General features: G+C 44.9%; 1 protein-coding gene across 3 annotated transcripts in view; it reads right to left on the reverse strand.

The window, feature by feature from the left end:
• LOC115207228 (sarcolemmal membrane-associated protein) overlaps nucleotides 1–17,181 on the reverse strand; it is a 103,497-nt gene that overhangs the window by 15,087 nt on the left and 71,229 nt on the right. For 2 of the 3 annotated variants that reach the window (XM_029774201.1, XM_029774202.1), the window contains 5 exons: nucleotides 14,403–14,477; nucleotides 10,975–11,055; nucleotides 10,405–10,464; nucleotides 8,291–8,491; nucleotides 4,643–4,948 (listed from right to left, as the gene is read on the reverse strand). In XM_029774201.1, coding sequence (XP_029630061.1) covers nucleotides 4,643–4,948; nucleotides 8,291–8,491; nucleotides 10,405–10,464; nucleotides 10,975–11,055; nucleotides 14,403–14,477 — 723 coding nt within the window. The remainder of the gene's footprint in view (nucleotides 1–4,642; nucleotides 4,949–8,290; nucleotides 8,492–10,404; nucleotides 10,465–10,974; nucleotides 11,056–14,402; nucleotides 14,478–17,181) is intronic. The other variant, XM_029774203.1, reaches the window with a different exon arrangement.

The following is a 17,181-nucleotide window of genomic DNA, read 5'->3' on the forward strand; positions in this document are numbered from 1 at the left end:
CAGCTCTTTCAGAACATCTTCTATCTGGATTTGGGTAAAGGAGAAATGGGGAGGTTTGGGCGAGTTGCTGTGGGGGGTGCAGGGCTGTTGGCCGGGGTAGGGGTAGCCAGGAGGAAAGCATGGCCAGCCGTAGAGAAATGCTTATTGAAATGTTCAATTATCATGGATTTATCGGTGGTGACCGTGTTTCCTAGCCTCAGTGCAGTGGGCAGCTGGGAGGAGGTGATCTTGTTCTCCATGGACTTTACAGTGTCCCAAAACTTTTTGGAGTTCGAGCTAAAGGATGCAAATTTCTGTTTGAAAAAGCTAGCCTTAGCTTTCCTAACTGACTGTGTGTATTGGTTCCTGACTTCCCTGAAAAGTTGCATATCGCTGGGACTATTCGATGCTAAAGCAGTACGCCACAGGATGTTTTTCTGCTGGTCGAGAGCAGTCAGGTCTGGAGTGAACCAAGGGCTATATCTGTTCTTAGTTCTACATTTTTTGAATGGAGCATGCTTATTTAAGATGGTGAGGAAATTACTTTTAACAACCAGGCATCCTCAACTGACGCCATGAGGTCAATATCCTTCCAGGATACCCGGGCCAGGTCGATTAGAAAGGCCTGCTTGCAGAAGTGTCTTAGGGAGCGTTTGACAGTGATGAGGGGCGGCCATTTGACCGCGGACCCATAACGGATGCAGGCAATGAGGCTGTGATCGCTGAGATCCTGATTGAAAACAGCAGAGGTGTATTTAGAGGGCAAGTTGGTCAGGATGATATCTATGAGTGCCCATGTTTACGGATTTAGGGTTGTACCTGGTAGGTTCCTTGATAATATGTGTGAGATTGAGGACGGCCGGAGTGTTAAGCATATCCCAGTTTAGGTCACCTAACAGAACGAACTCTGAAGATAGATGGGGGGAAATCAATTCACATATGGTGTCCAAGGCACAGCTGGGAGCTGACGGGGGTCTATAGCAGGCACTAGCATTGAGAGATTTATTTCTGGAAGGATAAAAAAAATTTAATTAGAAGCTCGAACTGTTTGGGGACAGACCTGAATAGTATGACAGAACTTTACAGGCTAACTCCTCCCCCTTTGGCAGTTCTATCTTGACGGAAAATGTTGTAGTTGGGGATGGAAATCTCAGAATTTTTGGTGGCCTTCCTAAGCCAGGATTCAGACACGGCAAGGACATCAGGGTTGACAGTGCTAAACCAGTGAGTAAAACAAACTTAGGGAGGAGGCTTCTGATGTTAACATGCATGAACCCAAAGCTTTTACGGTTACAGAAGTCAACAAATGACAGCGCCTGGGGACACACAGAGTAGGATGAGGGTACGGCTAAAGGCTATCCTTTCTTAACCGACTTGCCTAGTTTAAATAAAGGTGTACAAAATCGGTGTCCAAAAATACCGATTACCGATTTGTTATGAAAACTTGAAATCGGCCCTAATTAATCAGCCATTCCGATTAATCGGTCGACCTCTAGTTACGATAATATACTAACCCTGACCCCTTCCGACTGCACCAGCAGAGAGATACCGAGCTACAAGGTAAAAGTTGTTGAGATGATTGCCCAAAAAACATATGGTATCCAGACCCATTAAAAAGCCCCTCGTACCCAAAACAAACTTTAGTCTGACTAAATTATACACAGGTTTTGAAGATTTAAAAAAATAAATATATTTTGATTGAACCTTTATTTAACTAGGCAAGTCAGTTAAGAACACATTCTTATTTTCAATGACGGCCTAGGAACGGTGGGTTAACTGCCTTGTTCAGGGCAGAACGACAGATTTTTACCTTGTCAGCTCAGGGATTTGTTTTTGCAACCTTCCGGTTACTTGTCCAATGCTCTAACCACCTGCCATACATTGCACTCCAAGAGGAGCCTGCGTGGCAGGCTGACTAACTGTTACGCGAGGGCAGCAAAAAACCAAGGTAAGTTGCTAGCTAGCATTAAACTTATCTTATAAAAAACAATCTTAACATAATCACTAGTTAACTACACACGGTTGATGATATTACTAGTTTATCTAGCGTGTCCTGCGTTGCATATAATCGATGCCGTGCCTGTTCATTTCTCATCAAATCAGAGCCTACTTCGACAAACAGGTGATGATTTAACAAGCGCATTCGCGAAAAAAAGCACTGTCGTTGCACCAATGTGTACCTAATCAAAAACATCAATGCCTTTCTTTAAAATCAATACACAAGTATATATTTTTAAACCTGCATATTTAGTTAATATTGCCTGCTTACATGAATTTCTTATAACTATGGAAATTGTGTCACTTCTCTTGCGTTCCGTGCAAGCAGTCAGGGTATATGCAGCAGTTTGGGCCGCCTGGCTCATTGCGAACTGTGTGCATTTGTGTCCATTCATTCCTAACAAAGCCTGTAATTCATTTGCCAGAATTGTACATAATTATGACATTGAAGGTTGTACAATGTAACAGGAATATTTAGACTTAGGGATGCCATCCGTTAGATAAAATACGGAACGGTTCCGTATTTCACTGAAAGAATAAATGTTTTGTTTTCAAAATGATAGGTTCCGGATTCGACCACATCAATGACCAAAGGCTCGTATTTCTGTGTGTTATTATGTTATGATTTAGTCTATGATTTGATATTTGATAGAGCAGTCTGACTGAGCGACGGTAGGCAGCAGCAGGCTCGTAAGCATTCATTCAAACAGCACTTTCATGCGTTTGCCAGCAGCTCGTCGCTGTGCTTCAAGCCTATCAACTCCCGAGATTAGGCTGGTGTAACCGATGTGAAAAGGCTAGATAGTTAGCGGGTGCGCACTAATAGCGTTTCAAACGTCACTCGCTCTGAGACTTGGAGTAGCTGTTCCCCTTGCTCTGCAAGGGCCGCGGCTTTTGTGGAGCGATGGGTAACGATGCTTCGAGGGTGGCTGTTGTTGATGTGTTCCTGGTTCGAGCCCAGGTAGGGGCGAGGAGAGGTATACTGTAAAAATTACATCGCCGAAGTCGAGGATTGGTAGGATAGTCAGTTTTACGCAATACTAAAGTGCCTATAAGAACATTCAATAGTCAAAGGTATATGAAATACAAATGGTATAGAGAGAAATAGTCCTATAATAACTACAACCTAAAACTTCTTACCTGGGAATATTGAAGACTCATGTTAAAAGGAACCACCAGCTTTCATATGTTCTCATGTTCTGAGCAAGGAACTTAAACGTTAGCTTTTTTACATGGCACATATTGCACTTTTACTTTCTTCTCCAACACTTTGTTTCTGCATTATTTAAACCAAATTGAACATGTTTCATTATTTATTTGAGGCTAAATTGATTTTATTGATGTATTATATTAAGTTAAAATAAGTGTTCCTTCAGCATTGTTGTAATTGTCATTATAATAATAATAAAAAAATGTTTTTAAAAAAACGGCCGATTAATCGGTATCGGCTTTTCTGGTCCTCCAATAATCGGTATCGGTGTTGAAAAATCATAATCGGTGAACTTCTAATCGTAACGTAACTTGTAGCTCTCTGCTGGTGCTGGCTCTGCAGTTGGAAGTTTTAGGGGAGGGTCTAAAGTGCGCACAATATTTCACCACTTCACTGCTCAAACCAGACAGGCTGATACATCGTTTACAAATCGTAACTAATCATAATGCTACAAATGTTTACTCGTAACCAATGATAATGCTACAAATGTTTACATGTAACAAATTAAACCAATCACATGCCAGGCACAACCAATCCCTTTTCGCGCTTTCCCTCAGAACTTTTCCCATTTCTTAGCTAGCCATCAAGAACAACAATGAAACGCGGTGGAATCGAAGCCTTCTTTAACCCCTCCCCAGAGTCGATCGACGACGTGTTCTACATCATCACTAGAGTCTAGTGCCGTGTTCTACATCACCACTAGAGAGTCTAGTGCCGACGTGTTCTACATCACCACTAGAGAGTCTAGTGCCGTGTTCTACATCACCACTAGAGTCTAGTGCCGACGTGTTCTACATCATCACTAGAGAGTCTAGTGCCGACGTGTTCTACATCATCACTAGAGAGTCTAGTGCCGACGTGTTCTACATCATCACTAGAGAGTCTAGTGCCGTGTTCTACATCATCACTAGAGAGTCTAGTGCCGACGTGTTCTACATCATCACTAGAGTCTAGTGCCGACGTGTTCTACATCACCACTAGAGAGTCTAGTGCCGACGTGTTCTACATCATCACTAGAGAGTCTAGTGCCGACGTGTTCTACATCACCACTAGAGAGTCTAGTGCCGTGTTCTACATCACCACTAGAGAGTCTAGTGCCGACGTGTTCTACATCATCACTAGAGAGTCTAGTGCCGACGTGTTCTACATCATCACTAGAGAGTCTAGTGCCGACGTGTTCTACATCATCACTAGAGAGTCTAGTGCCGACGTGTTCTACATCATCACTAGAGAGTCTAGTGCCGTGTTCTACATCATCACTAGAGAGTCTAGTGCCGACGTGTTCTACATCATCACTAGAGTCTAGTGCCGACGTGTTCTACATCATCACTAGAGAGTCTAGTGCCGACGTGTTCTACATCATCACTAGAGAGTCTAGTGCCGACGTGTTCTACATCATCACTAGAGTCTAGTGATGATGGGTTTAGGGGTCAGTGATTAGGTTTAGTATCGTACCTTGTAGATCGTTAGTACTCTGCTGGTGCAGGCTCTGCTGTTGGAAGGTGGCCTGCAGGGAGTTGATCTCCTGTTCGTATTTGGACGCAGCCTGACGCCACTTCTCCAGCTCGGCCGTGACACCTCCCAGGTCCCTCTGCAGGGCGGCGATGTCACGCTCCCTCTCGGCCGTGGCGGCCTCCATGGCGTGGTGGAGAACGAGCACCTCCTCCTGAGTCGAGTACAGCTCCTCCTGTGTGCTGCTGACGCTGCTCTCTCTTCGCTCCTTCAGCTCCTCCATGTCTACCGCTAGCTTCCCCAACTGACCTGGAAACAGATGGTATATACATTCATATACACTATATAATATAGAACATCTCTTCCCCAACTGACCTGGAAACAGATGGTATATACGTTCATATACACTATATAATATAGAACATCTCTTCCCCAACTGACCTGGAAACAGATGGTATATACTTTCATATACACTATATAATATAGAACATCTCTTTCCATGACATGGACTGACCAGGTGAAAGCTATGATCCCTTATTGATGTCACCTGTTAAATCCACTTCAATCAGTGTAGATGAAGGGGAGGAGACAGGTTAAAGAAGGATTTTTTTTGCCTTTTGATAATTGAGACATGGATTGTGTACATGTGCCATTCAGAGGGTGAATGGGCAAGACAAAAGATTTAAGTGCCTTTGAACAGGGGATGGAAGTAGGTGCCAGGCGAACCGGTTTGTTTCAGCGCTACTGGGTTTATAACGCTCAACAGTTTCTAGTGTGTATCAAGAATGGTCCACCACCCAAAGGACATCCAGCCAACTGGACAACTGTGGGGAAGCATTGGAGTCAACATGGACCAGCATCCCTGTGGGACGCTTGACACCTTGTAGAGTCCATGACCCTGATGAACTGAGGCTGTTCTGAGGGAAAGTCATTAATAGGAAGGTGTCCTTAATGTTTTGTACACTACATGGCCAAAAGTATGTTGACACCTGCTTTTCGAACATCTCATTCCAAAATCTTGGCATTAACATAGAGTTGGTCCCCCTTTACTGCTATAACAGCCTTCACTCTTCAGGCTTTCCACTAGACAACCTCACTTTGTGCACAGGGGCATTGTCATGCTGAAACAGGAAAGGGCCTTCCCCAAACTGTTACCACAAAGTTGGAAGCACAGAATCGTCTATAATGTAATTTCATGCTGAAGAGTTAAGATTTCCCTTCACTGGAACCAAGGGGCCTAACCCGAACCATGAAAAACAGCCCCAGACCATTATTCCTAGTCCACCAAACTTTACAGTTGGCACTATGCAGTCGGGCAGGTAGAATTCACCAGGCATCCGCCAAACCCAGATGGTGAGTGATTCATTACTCCAGAGAATACGTTTCCACTGCTCCCGAGTCCAATGGTGGCGAGCTTTACACCACTCCAGCTGACGCTTGGCATTGCGCATGGTGATCTTAGACTTGTGTGCGGCTGCTTGGCCATGGAAACCCATTTCATGAAGCTCCCAACGAACAATGCTTTGGAAGCAACGTCAGCACGAGGCAGTTTGGAACTCGGTAGTGAGTGTTCCAACCCGAAGACAAACGATTATTACGAGCTACGCGCTTCAGAACTCGGCGGTTCCGTTCGGTGAGTTTGTGTGGCCTACCACTTCGCGGCTTAGCCGTTGTTGCTCCTAGACGTTTACACTTCACAATAACAGCACTTACAGTTGACTCTAGCATGGCAGAAATGTATAATTGTTTAATTAAAATGTTTTACTAAACAACTGAAACATAATTTACTGAGTACTTTGTTGAAGCACCTTTGGCAGTGATTACAGCCTTGAGTCTTCTTGGGTATGACGCTACAAGCTTGGCACACCTGTATTTGGTGAGTTTCTCACATTCTTCTCTGCAGATCCTCTCAAGCTCTGTTAGGTTGGATGGGGAGCGTCACGGCACAGCTATTTTCAGATCTCTCCAGAGATGTTCGATCAGGTTCAAGTCTGGGCTCTTGATGGGCCACTCAAGGACATTCAGAGACTTGTCCCGAAGCCACTCCTGCATTGTCTTGGCTGTGTGCTTAGGGTCATTGTCCTGTTGGAAGGTGAGCCTTCACCCCAGTCGGAGGTCCTGAGCGCTCTGGAGCAGGTTTTCATCACGGATCTCTCTGTACTTTGCTCTGTTCATCTTTCCCTCAATCCTGACAAGTCTCCCAGTCCCTGCCACTGAAAAACATCCCCACAGCATGATGCTGCCACCATGATGCTTCACCATAGGGATGGTGCCAGGTTCATCCAGACGTGACACTTTGAATTAAGGCCAAAGAGTTCAATCTTGGTTTCATCAGACCAGAGAATGTTGTTTCTCACAGTGTCCTTTAGGTGCCTTTTAGCAAACTCCATGCGTGCTGTCATGTGCCTTTTACTGAGGAGTGGCTTCCGTCTGGCCACTCTACCATAAAGGCCTGAATGGTGGAGTGCTGCAGAGATGGTTGTCCTTCTGGAAGGCTCTCCCATCTCCACAGAGGAACTCTGGAGCTTTGTCAGAATGACCATCAGATGCTTGGTCACCTCCCTTACCAAGGCCGTTCTACCCCGATTACTTAGTTTGGCCGGGCAGCCAGCTCTAGGAAGAGTCTTGGTGGTTCCAAACTTCTTCCATTTAAGAATGATGTAGGCCACTATGTTCTTGGGGACCTTCAATGCTGCAGACATTTTTTTGGTACCCTTCCCCAGATCTGTGCCTCGACACAACTCTGTCTCGGAGCTCTATGGACAATTCCTTTGACTTCATGGCTTGGTTTTTTCTCTGACATGTACTGTCAACTGTGGGACCTCATATAGACAGGTGTGTGCCTTTCCAAATCGTGTCCAATTAATTCAATTTACCACAGCTGGACTCCAATCAAGTTGTAGAAACATCTCAAGGATGATCAATGGAAAGAGGATGCACCTGAGTTCAATTTAGAGTCTCATAGCAAAGGGTCTGAATACTTATGTAAATAAGGTTTGTTTATTTATATTTAATACATTTGCAAACATTTCTAAAAACATGTATTCGCTTTGTCATTTTGGGGTGTTGTGTGTAGATTGATGAGAAATAAATAATAATAATTTTAGAATAACAAAATGTGGAAAAGTCAAGGGGTCTGAATACTTTCCGACATTACATCAAAGTTGGATCAGCCTGTAGTGTGACTCCAAATCCAGACCTCCATGGGTTGATAAATTGGATTTCCATTGATTATTTTTGTGTGATTTTGTTGTTAGCACATTCAACTATGTAAAGAAAAAAGTAATTAATAAGATTATTTCTTTCATTCATATCTAGGATGTGTTGTTTAAGTGTTCTTTATTTTTTTTATATATATGTGTGTGTGTGTGTGTGTGTGTGTGTGTGTGATCCAAGTCAGTTTTTTTTATTTCACCTTTATTTAAATAGGTAAGTCAGTTAAGAACAAATTCTTATTTTCAATGACAGCTGTTCCTAGGCTAACTGCTTTGTTCAGGGGCAGAACGACAGATTTTTACCTTGTCAGCTCGGGGATTCGATCTAGGAACCTTTCGGTTACTAGTCCAACGCTCTAACCACTAGGCTACCTGCCGCCCCATGGTTAACTCTAGTTAAGTCCCTCTTGCAGGTACCGATCGGTACTATACTCACTCTGTAGGTAGTGGATCTGCTTGGCTGACTCCTCAGTCTGCTGCCTGTTGCTCCTCCTCTCCTCTTCCAGTAAGGCCTGGAGCTCCAGACACTTCTGCTTGCCTGTGTTGGCCAACTCCTGGGTCTCCAGCAGCTCTTTGTGGAGGTGGTGAATCACCTGCTCTCTGTCCCCAGGCTCCAGGTTGGCCATCCGCAGCTCATCTAGACCGGGACGGACAGGCGGGATATAGTTAGATATAGGCATAGAGGAAACTATGGAGATGAGGGTGATAGAGCGGTGGGTGGGATCTGAACCCATGCTGGTAGCTGTACAGAGTACATGGAATGCAAAGGCTTGGGCTTAGATTGAAAGGCCACCCAAGCCACAGAAAAACTTCTAATCAAAGTCAGTTGTTTATTTATGTTTTCATAATTGATCAGGAAGTTATGGATAGGGTTGGGCAGTATGCAGATGTTCATACCATTTCTGTACCATACAGGGGTATATGGTATTCCCCAATGTGCACAGAAGAAGCGCTATTTAAAATAAAAGACCGGGATCTGGATCCAGGAGGGGGTTGAAGGTCTCAGCTGTTACCAAGAAGCTCGATCTTCACAGCTGGGAAGTTAGCAAACCACACGCATAGCTGGAGCCCTGAGCGGGATAATTTCCCACCAGTTAGATTTCTTAGTTATACTTCACTGAATAGCTATACGCACTGGCGTAGCAAACATCTCTACGAGACGTTTCGAAACACCTCAGCATACGGTATATCTCCAACGCTCTAACCAGTCCAACGCTCTAACCAGTCCAACGCTCTAACCAGTCCAACGCTCTAACCAGTCCAACGCTCTAAACACCCCAGCATACAATATATCGCCAACGCTCTAACCAGTCCAACGCTCTAACCAGTCCAACGCTCTAAACACCCCAGCATACGGTATATCGCCAAGCCTAAATACGGACATCTGCACCGTATCTGTATAACCACCACACGTGGCTGGCTGCCTGTTGCTCAAATGATTTGTGACACGCTACAGTGATGAATAATCAACCATGGCTCTGCCTCAGACCCTAATTACTACCGGTAGGTGTGGGAGTATATTAAGTCCTTTCAGATGGGGGTCCACTCCTCGACCAGCCCATTCTAACCCACTACAGTCCTTTCAGATGAGGGTCCACTCCTCGACCAGCCCATTCTAACCCTTACCCACTCCAGTCCTTTCAGATGGGGGTCCACTCCTCGACCAGCCCATTCTAACCCACTACAGTCCTTTCAGATGGGGAGCCACTCCTCGACCAGCCCATTCTAACCCACTCCAGTCCTTTCAGATGAGGGTCCACTCCTCGACCAGCCCATTCTAACCCACTCCAGTCCTTTCAGATGGGGAGCCACTCCTCGACCAGCCCATTCTAACCCTTACCCACTCCAGTCCTTTCAGATGGGGAGCCACTCCTCGACCAGCCCATTCTAACCCACTCCAGTCCTTTCAGATGGGGAGCCACTCCTCGACCAGCCCATTCTAACCCTTACCCACTCCAGTCCTTTCAGATGGGGAGCCACTCCTCGACCAGCCCATTCTAACCCACTCCAGTCCTTTCATGACAATTTTTGCACTTGGGGAATATGTTGGAAGAGCGTTTCCACCCCCCTGTAACCCCACCCCCTCCAGCAGCCACTCCATCAGGGTCCACCACCCCGACCCCCTCCAACAGCCACTCCATCAGGGTCCACCACCCCCCCCCCCCCCACCCCCTCCATCAGGGTCCACCACCCCACCCCCTCCAACAGCCACTCCATCAGGGTCCACCACCCCACCCCCCCACCCCCTCCATCAGGGTCCACCACCCCACCCCCTCCAACAGCCACTCCATCAGGGTCCACCACCCCACCCCCCCACCCCCTCCATCAGGGTCCACCACCCCACCCCCTCCAGCAGCCACTCCGTCAGGGTCCACCACCCCAACCCCTCCAGCAGCCACTCCGTCATCCCACTCCACCCCCTAACCTCCATATATATATTCAATAGTCCCCCAGGCACTAGCCAGGTTTGGCACTGTTGATCCATCCAGCTACCTCTTGACAACAGATTTTATGGCAACGAGACGCAATAAAACATTAAATATGTATTACCTTTGAGCAGGGCGACCCTGTTCTGTGGCTCGTTCAGCTCATGATCATCCATGTTTCCATCTACACACACACACACACACACACACACACACACACACACACAGAGAGACAGAGAGAAAGAAGAGAAAGAGAGAAGAGAGGAAGAGGAGAGGAAGAGTGAACAGAGCAAGTGAGAGAGGATTAACAGTGCGCTAGGACCAGACCAGGACAAACAAGAAAACTAAACGAGTGACAGTAGATCTATAGTTATTCCATGGCTCTGGTCTGGACACAATACTGCTTATATCATTTCATCATTCAGGGTTCAAATAATACAAGAATACATTTACAACGTTACAATGTTAATATTGTACATTTATGTACACGTTTTTAGTTCATAAACACGAAGACTAATTCATTAACTTCATGAATTAATATACAAAGTCAAATTATTTCACTTCGTCAGTCCTCATAAATGAATAGAAAATATCTACATAACTCTGACAACTTCACAATTGTTAATCTTTTAGCCAAAAAAAAGATGTCTTGTTTATAGATTTCAACATTTGACTATTTATGAGGTGTTGTTACCCGACATGTCGTCACTGCTACGGTCCTTGCTGGGACTCAGTGTATCTGACATTTCAGAGTCTTTAGCATCCAGTTGGTGTTCTACAGAGAGACAGGAAGTTACAACAGGGGACAACTACTATAAAAAACACTCTCAGAACACTGAACTTCAAATAAAATCACATGAAATAACATGTCTACAAATGTAGAGTTGATCAGGCTGTGGAATGTTGTCCCACTCCTCTTCAATGGCTGTGTGTAGTTGCTGGATATTGGTGGGAACTGGAACACGCCGTCGTACAGGTCGATCCAGAGCATCCCAAACATGCACAATGGGTGACATGTCTGGTAAGTATGGAGGCCATGGAAGAACTTGGACATTTTCAGCTTCCAGGAATTGTGTACAGATCCTTGTGACATTGGGGCCGTGTATTATCATTCTGAAACATGAGGTGATGGCGGTGGATGAATGGCACCACAATGGGCCTCAGGATCTCGTCACGGTATCTCTGTGCATTCAAATTACCATCAATAAAATGCAATTGTGTTTGTTGTCCGTAGCTTATGCCTGCCCACACCATAACCCCACCTCCACCATGGGGCACTCTGTTCACAACGTTGACATCAGCAAACCACTCGCCCACACGACGCCATACTGCCAGGTACAATTGAAACCGGGATTCATCTGTGAAGAGCACATGTCTCAAGTGTGCCAGTGGCCATCGAAGGTGAGCATTTGAAGTCTGTTACAACGCTGAATCGGTGAGGACGACGAGTACGCAGAAGAGCTTCCCTGAGACGGTTTCTGACAGTTTGTGCAGAAATCTTTGGTTGTGTAAAATCAGTTTCATCAGCTGTCCGGGTGGCTGGTCTCAGACGATCCCACAGGTGAAGAAGACAGAAGTGGAAGTCCTGGGCTGGCGTGGTTACACGTGGTCTGCGGTACTAAGGCCGGTTGGACGTACTGCCAAATTCTCTAAAAAGAAGTTGGAGGCGGCTTATGGTTGAGAAATTAACATTCAATAATCTGGCAACAGCTCTGGTGAACATTCCTGCAGTCAGCATGCTAATTGCACGCTCCCTCAAAACGTGAGACATCTATGGCTTTGTGTTGTGACAAAATTACACATTTTAGAGTAGCCTTTTATTGTCCCCAGCACAAGGTGCACCTGTGTAATAATCATGCTGTTTAAATCAGCTTCTTGATATGCCACAACTGTCAAATGGATGGATTATCTTGGCAAAGGAGATATGCTCACTAAACAAGGATGTAAACAAATTTGTGTGCAAAATTTGAGAGAAAAAAGCTTTTGGCGCATGTGGAAAAGTTCAGCTCATGAAACATGGGACCAACACTTTACATGTTGTGTTTATATTGTTGTTTGGTGTAGATGGGCTCTGATAACATACAGGAACCATACGTTTTAATCCTAAATGATTTGGTGCAACTGTTTGATAAGGGGAACAAAGTGATGCGATTCGGTTTGAGAAGGGGAACAAAGTGATGCGATTCGGTTTGATAAGGGGAACAAAGTGATGCGATTCGGTTTGAGAAGGGGAACAAAGTGATGCGATTCGGTTTGATAAGGGGAACAAAGTGATGCGATTCGGTTTGATAAGGGGAACAAAGTGATGCGATTCGGTTTGATAAGGGGAACAAAGTGATGCGATTCGGTTTGAGAAGGGGAACAAAGTGATGCGATTCGGTTTGAGAAGGGGAACAAAGTGATGCGATTCGGTTTGAGAAGGGGAACAAAGTGATGCGATTCGGTTTGAGAAGGGGAACAAAGTGATGCGATTCGGTTTGAGAAGGGGAACAAAGTGATGCGATTCGGTTTGATAAGGGGAACAAAGTGATGCGATTCGGTTTGATAAGGGGAACAAAGTGATGCGATTCGGTTTGATAAGGGGAACAAAGTGATGCGATTCGGTTTGAGAAGGGGAACAAAGTGATGCGATTCGGTTTGAGAAGGGGAACAAAGTGATGCGATTCGGTTTGAGAAGGGGAACAAAGTGATGCGATTCGGTTTGAGAAGGGGAACAAAGTGATGCGATTCGGTTTGAGAAGGGGAACAAAGTGATGCGATTCGGTTTGAGAAGGGGAACAAAGTGATGCGATGAGATTCGGTTCTATGCACTTTTTTTGCATTTACATTCATTTCCCATTTAAAATGATCCTCATAGAGCAGACTGAGTATCTACCACCCCACTATCAGATTATGGATGGGGGAATTGTATGCTTTTTGTCCCCCCACTTTATCTGAAATCCCCCTCACCCACTGATTACGTTGTCATTGCTGCAGCAGTTTCTTGGGGAGCCAGTGCTATGTCAATATTAAATCTTCAGAAATTAGCACGGCATTTAGCTTCTCCCGCTCCGACCAATGAATGAGACTATGAGCATCATTTGGTAACAATGACCCAGCAAATTACATTGGTTGCCTCTCTATTACAGTTTAAACTGGTTTAGCCTGCAGAGACATGATACCAGCTGACCCAGGCCAAAAAGACTACAGCTGCAGTTTAAACTGGTTTAGCCTGCAGAGACATGATACCAGCTGACCCAGGCCAAAGAGACTACAGCTGCAGTTTAAACTGGTTTAGCCTGCAGAGACATGATACCAGCTGATCCAGGCCAAAGAGATTACAGCTGCAGTTTAAACTGGTTTAGCCTACAGGAGACATGATACCAGCTGATCCAGGCCAAAGAGACTACAGCTGCAGTTTAAACTGGTTTAGCATACAGGAGACATGATACCAGCTGACCCAGGCCAACGAGACTACAGCTGTAGTTTAAACTGGTTTAGCCTGCAGAGACATGATACCAGCTGACCCAGGCCAAAGAGACTACAGCTGCAGTTTAAACTGGTTTAGCCTGCAGAGACATGATACCAGCTGACCCAGGCCAAAGAGACTACAGCTGCAGTTTAAACTGGTTTAGCCTACAGAGACATGATACCAGCTGACCCAGGCCAACAAGATTACAGCTGTAGTTTAAACTGGTTTAGCATTCAGGAGACATAATACCAGCTGACCCAGGTCAACGAGACTACAGCTGTAGTTTAAACTGGTTTAGCCTACAGAGACATGATATCAGCTGACCCAGGCCAAAGAGACCACAGCTGAAACTAACACTGTGCCAGGCTATATCTGGTATGTTCACAGGGTGGTGCTGCTGGTCAGACTGGAGCTTATCCATCTATAGATGTTGCATTGTCACATACACTGGATAGGTGCAGTGAAATGTGTTGTTTTACAGGTGCAGTGAAATGTGTTGTTTTACAGGGTCAGCCAAAGTAGGACGGCACAAATTAGGATTAAGTGCCTTGCTCAAGGGCACAGACAGATCATTCTAACCAGCAACCTTTTGGTTCCTAGCCCAAAGCTCTAACCACTATGGCCCCACTAGGCTACCTGCTGACTGATGTTGAACCAAAAGCTTCCCTTACCTTTGAGTCTGTCAGGATTGGCAAGGCGGTCTCCTGCTGCTGTCTGGCTGTTCTGCAGGTGGGCATCTATCACCTCTGACAAAGACATGGAGATTCCGTTACTAACATAGTACGACCAGGCTCCTACCACTACATACCAGGCTCCTACCACTACATACCAGGCTCCTACCACTACATACCAGGCTCCTACCACTACATACCAGGCTCCTACCACTACATACCAGGCTCCTACCACTACATACCAGGCTCCTACCACTACATACCAGGCTCCTACCACTACATACCAGGCTCATACCACTACATACCAGTGGGAACGACCAGGCTCATACCACTACCAACGACCAGGCTCATACCAATGGGAACGACCAGGCTCATCCCACTACAAACGACCAGGCTCATACCACTACATACCAATGGGAACGACCAGGCTCATACCACTACAAACCAGTGGGAACGACCAGGCTCATACCACTGCAAACCAGTGCATGCCGGGCATGCCGCCCCTCAAATTGGGTCTCATGCAGGTTCTGAAAGGTAAGAGAACTGAAACATTGACCCTTCGTCAGACGATAATAAACCCGTTGTCCTTGTTTCAAGCACCTTGGCCTGGATATCATTAAGGAGGTAGCAACTCATTCAACTGGCTCCCAATTGGCTACCTGTCCAGGTTATTTCTGGTTTGGCCAGAATAGGACTAGACTTCACCTTGGTGTACGTAATGGCTCAGGGGGTCGCGGGCCTTTTAATCAGAGATCAGCTGTGTTTGGATCATCAGAGCTGATCGATGACTCAGTGTAGGATATGCTCTGCTTTACTTCATGGAACAGGTTAAACTAACAGCTGAGCAACATCTCCAGTCAAACCACGTCTTCACCGTGGCAGTTTAATATCGACCCCCAGACGTCAAACCACGTCTTCACCGTGGCAGTTTAATAATCGACCCCCAGACGTCAAACCACGTCTTCACCGTGGCAGTTTAATAATCGACCCCCAGACGTCAAACCACATCTTCACCGTGGCAGTTTAATATCGACCCCCAGACGTCAAACCACATCTTTACCGTGGCAGTTTAATATCGACCCCCAGACAACTCCTCTAGACATGTTGACTCAGCCATATATACAAGCATCCTATTATGAGAGTTGACTCAGCCATATATACAGGCATCCTATTATGAGAGTTGACTCAGCCATATATACAGGCATCCTATTATGAGAGTTGACTCAGCCATATATACAGGCATCCTATTATGAGAGTTGACTCAGCCATATATACAGGCATCCTATTATGAGAGTTGACTCAGCCATATATACAGGCATCCTATTATGAGAGTTGACTAAGCCATATATACAGGCATCCTATTATGAGAGTTGACTCAGCCATATACATTCTGAAAAGACTCCTTCACTTGTTCTACATTTTGTTAAGTTACAGCCTTATTCTAAAATGGAATAAGACAAATATTCAATCTACACACAATAGTCCATAATGACAAAGCAAAAACAGGTTTAGAAATGTTTAGGTTTAGTATTCAGACCCTTTACTCAGGACCTCAGACTGGGGTGAAGGTTCACCTTCCAACAGGACAACGACCCTAAGCACACAGCCAAGACAACGCAGGAGTGGCTTCGGGACAAGTCTCTGAATGTCCTTGAGTGGCCCAGCCAGAGCCCAGACTTGAATCCGATCTAACATCTCTTAAGAGAGCTGAGAATTGCAGTTCAGCGACACTCCCCATCCAAACCGACAGAGCTTGAGAGGATCTGCAGAGAAGAATGGGAGAAACTCCCCAAATACAGGTGTGCCAAGCTTGTAGTGTCATACCCAAGAAGACTTGAGGCTGTAATTGCTGCCGAAGGTGCTTCAATGAAGTACTGAGTAAAGGGTCTGAATACCTACATAAAGGTAATTTCTGTTTTTTTATTTTTAATACTTTTGCAAAATATCTAAAAATCTGTTTTTGCTTCGTCATTATGGGGTATTGTGTGTAGATTAATGAGGGAAAAAAACATTTCATCCAATTTAGAATAAGGCTGTAATGTAACAAAATGTGCTAATCATTCAAGCGTTTCTTTATTTTTACTATTTTCTACATTATAGAATAAAAGTGAAGACATCAAAACTGAAATAACATGGAATCGTGTAGTAACCAAAAAAAAGTGAGATTCTTCAAAGTAGCCACCCTTTGCCTTGATAACAGCTTTGCACACTCTTGGCATTCTCTCAACCAGCTTCACGAGGTAGTCACCTGGAATGCATTTCAATGAACAGGTGTGCCTTGTTAAAAAGTTAATTTGTGGAATTTATTTCCTTCTTAATGTGTTTGAGCCAATCAGTTGTGTTGTGACACGGTAGGGTTGGTATACAGAAGATAGCCCTATTTGGTAAAATACCAAGTCTATAATTATGGCAATATTATGGTGATTACATTATTTACAAAATATAATCAGCAAAGAAAAATAAGGAATATATTCTCTAATTTATTGCCTCTTGGACAAAGGAATGTGGATTAGTTTAACTGAAGGACCGGTCTGTTAACGGACATTAAGTGTACGGCGTCATTTTGAAACAAGACATCACAAAAATATAAGCTGTGTTCCTTTTCTGAAGACAAAGCTCTTGTCCGGTTGGAATATTATGGAAGATTTATGATAAAAACATCCTAAAGATTGATTCTATACATCGTTTGACGTTTCTACGCACTGTAATAACTTTTTAGATTTTTCGTCTGAACTTAATGCGAGAGCACAGCGCATTTTGAGAAATCGACTGAACGCGC

The sequence above is a fragment of the Salmo trutta genome, chromosome 14, assembly GCF_901001165.1.
Source record: "Salmo trutta chromosome 14, fSalTru1.1, whole genome shotgun sequence".
NCBI classification, from domain to species: Eukaryota; Metazoa; Chordata; class Actinopteri; order Salmoniformes; family Salmonidae; genus Salmo; species Salmo trutta.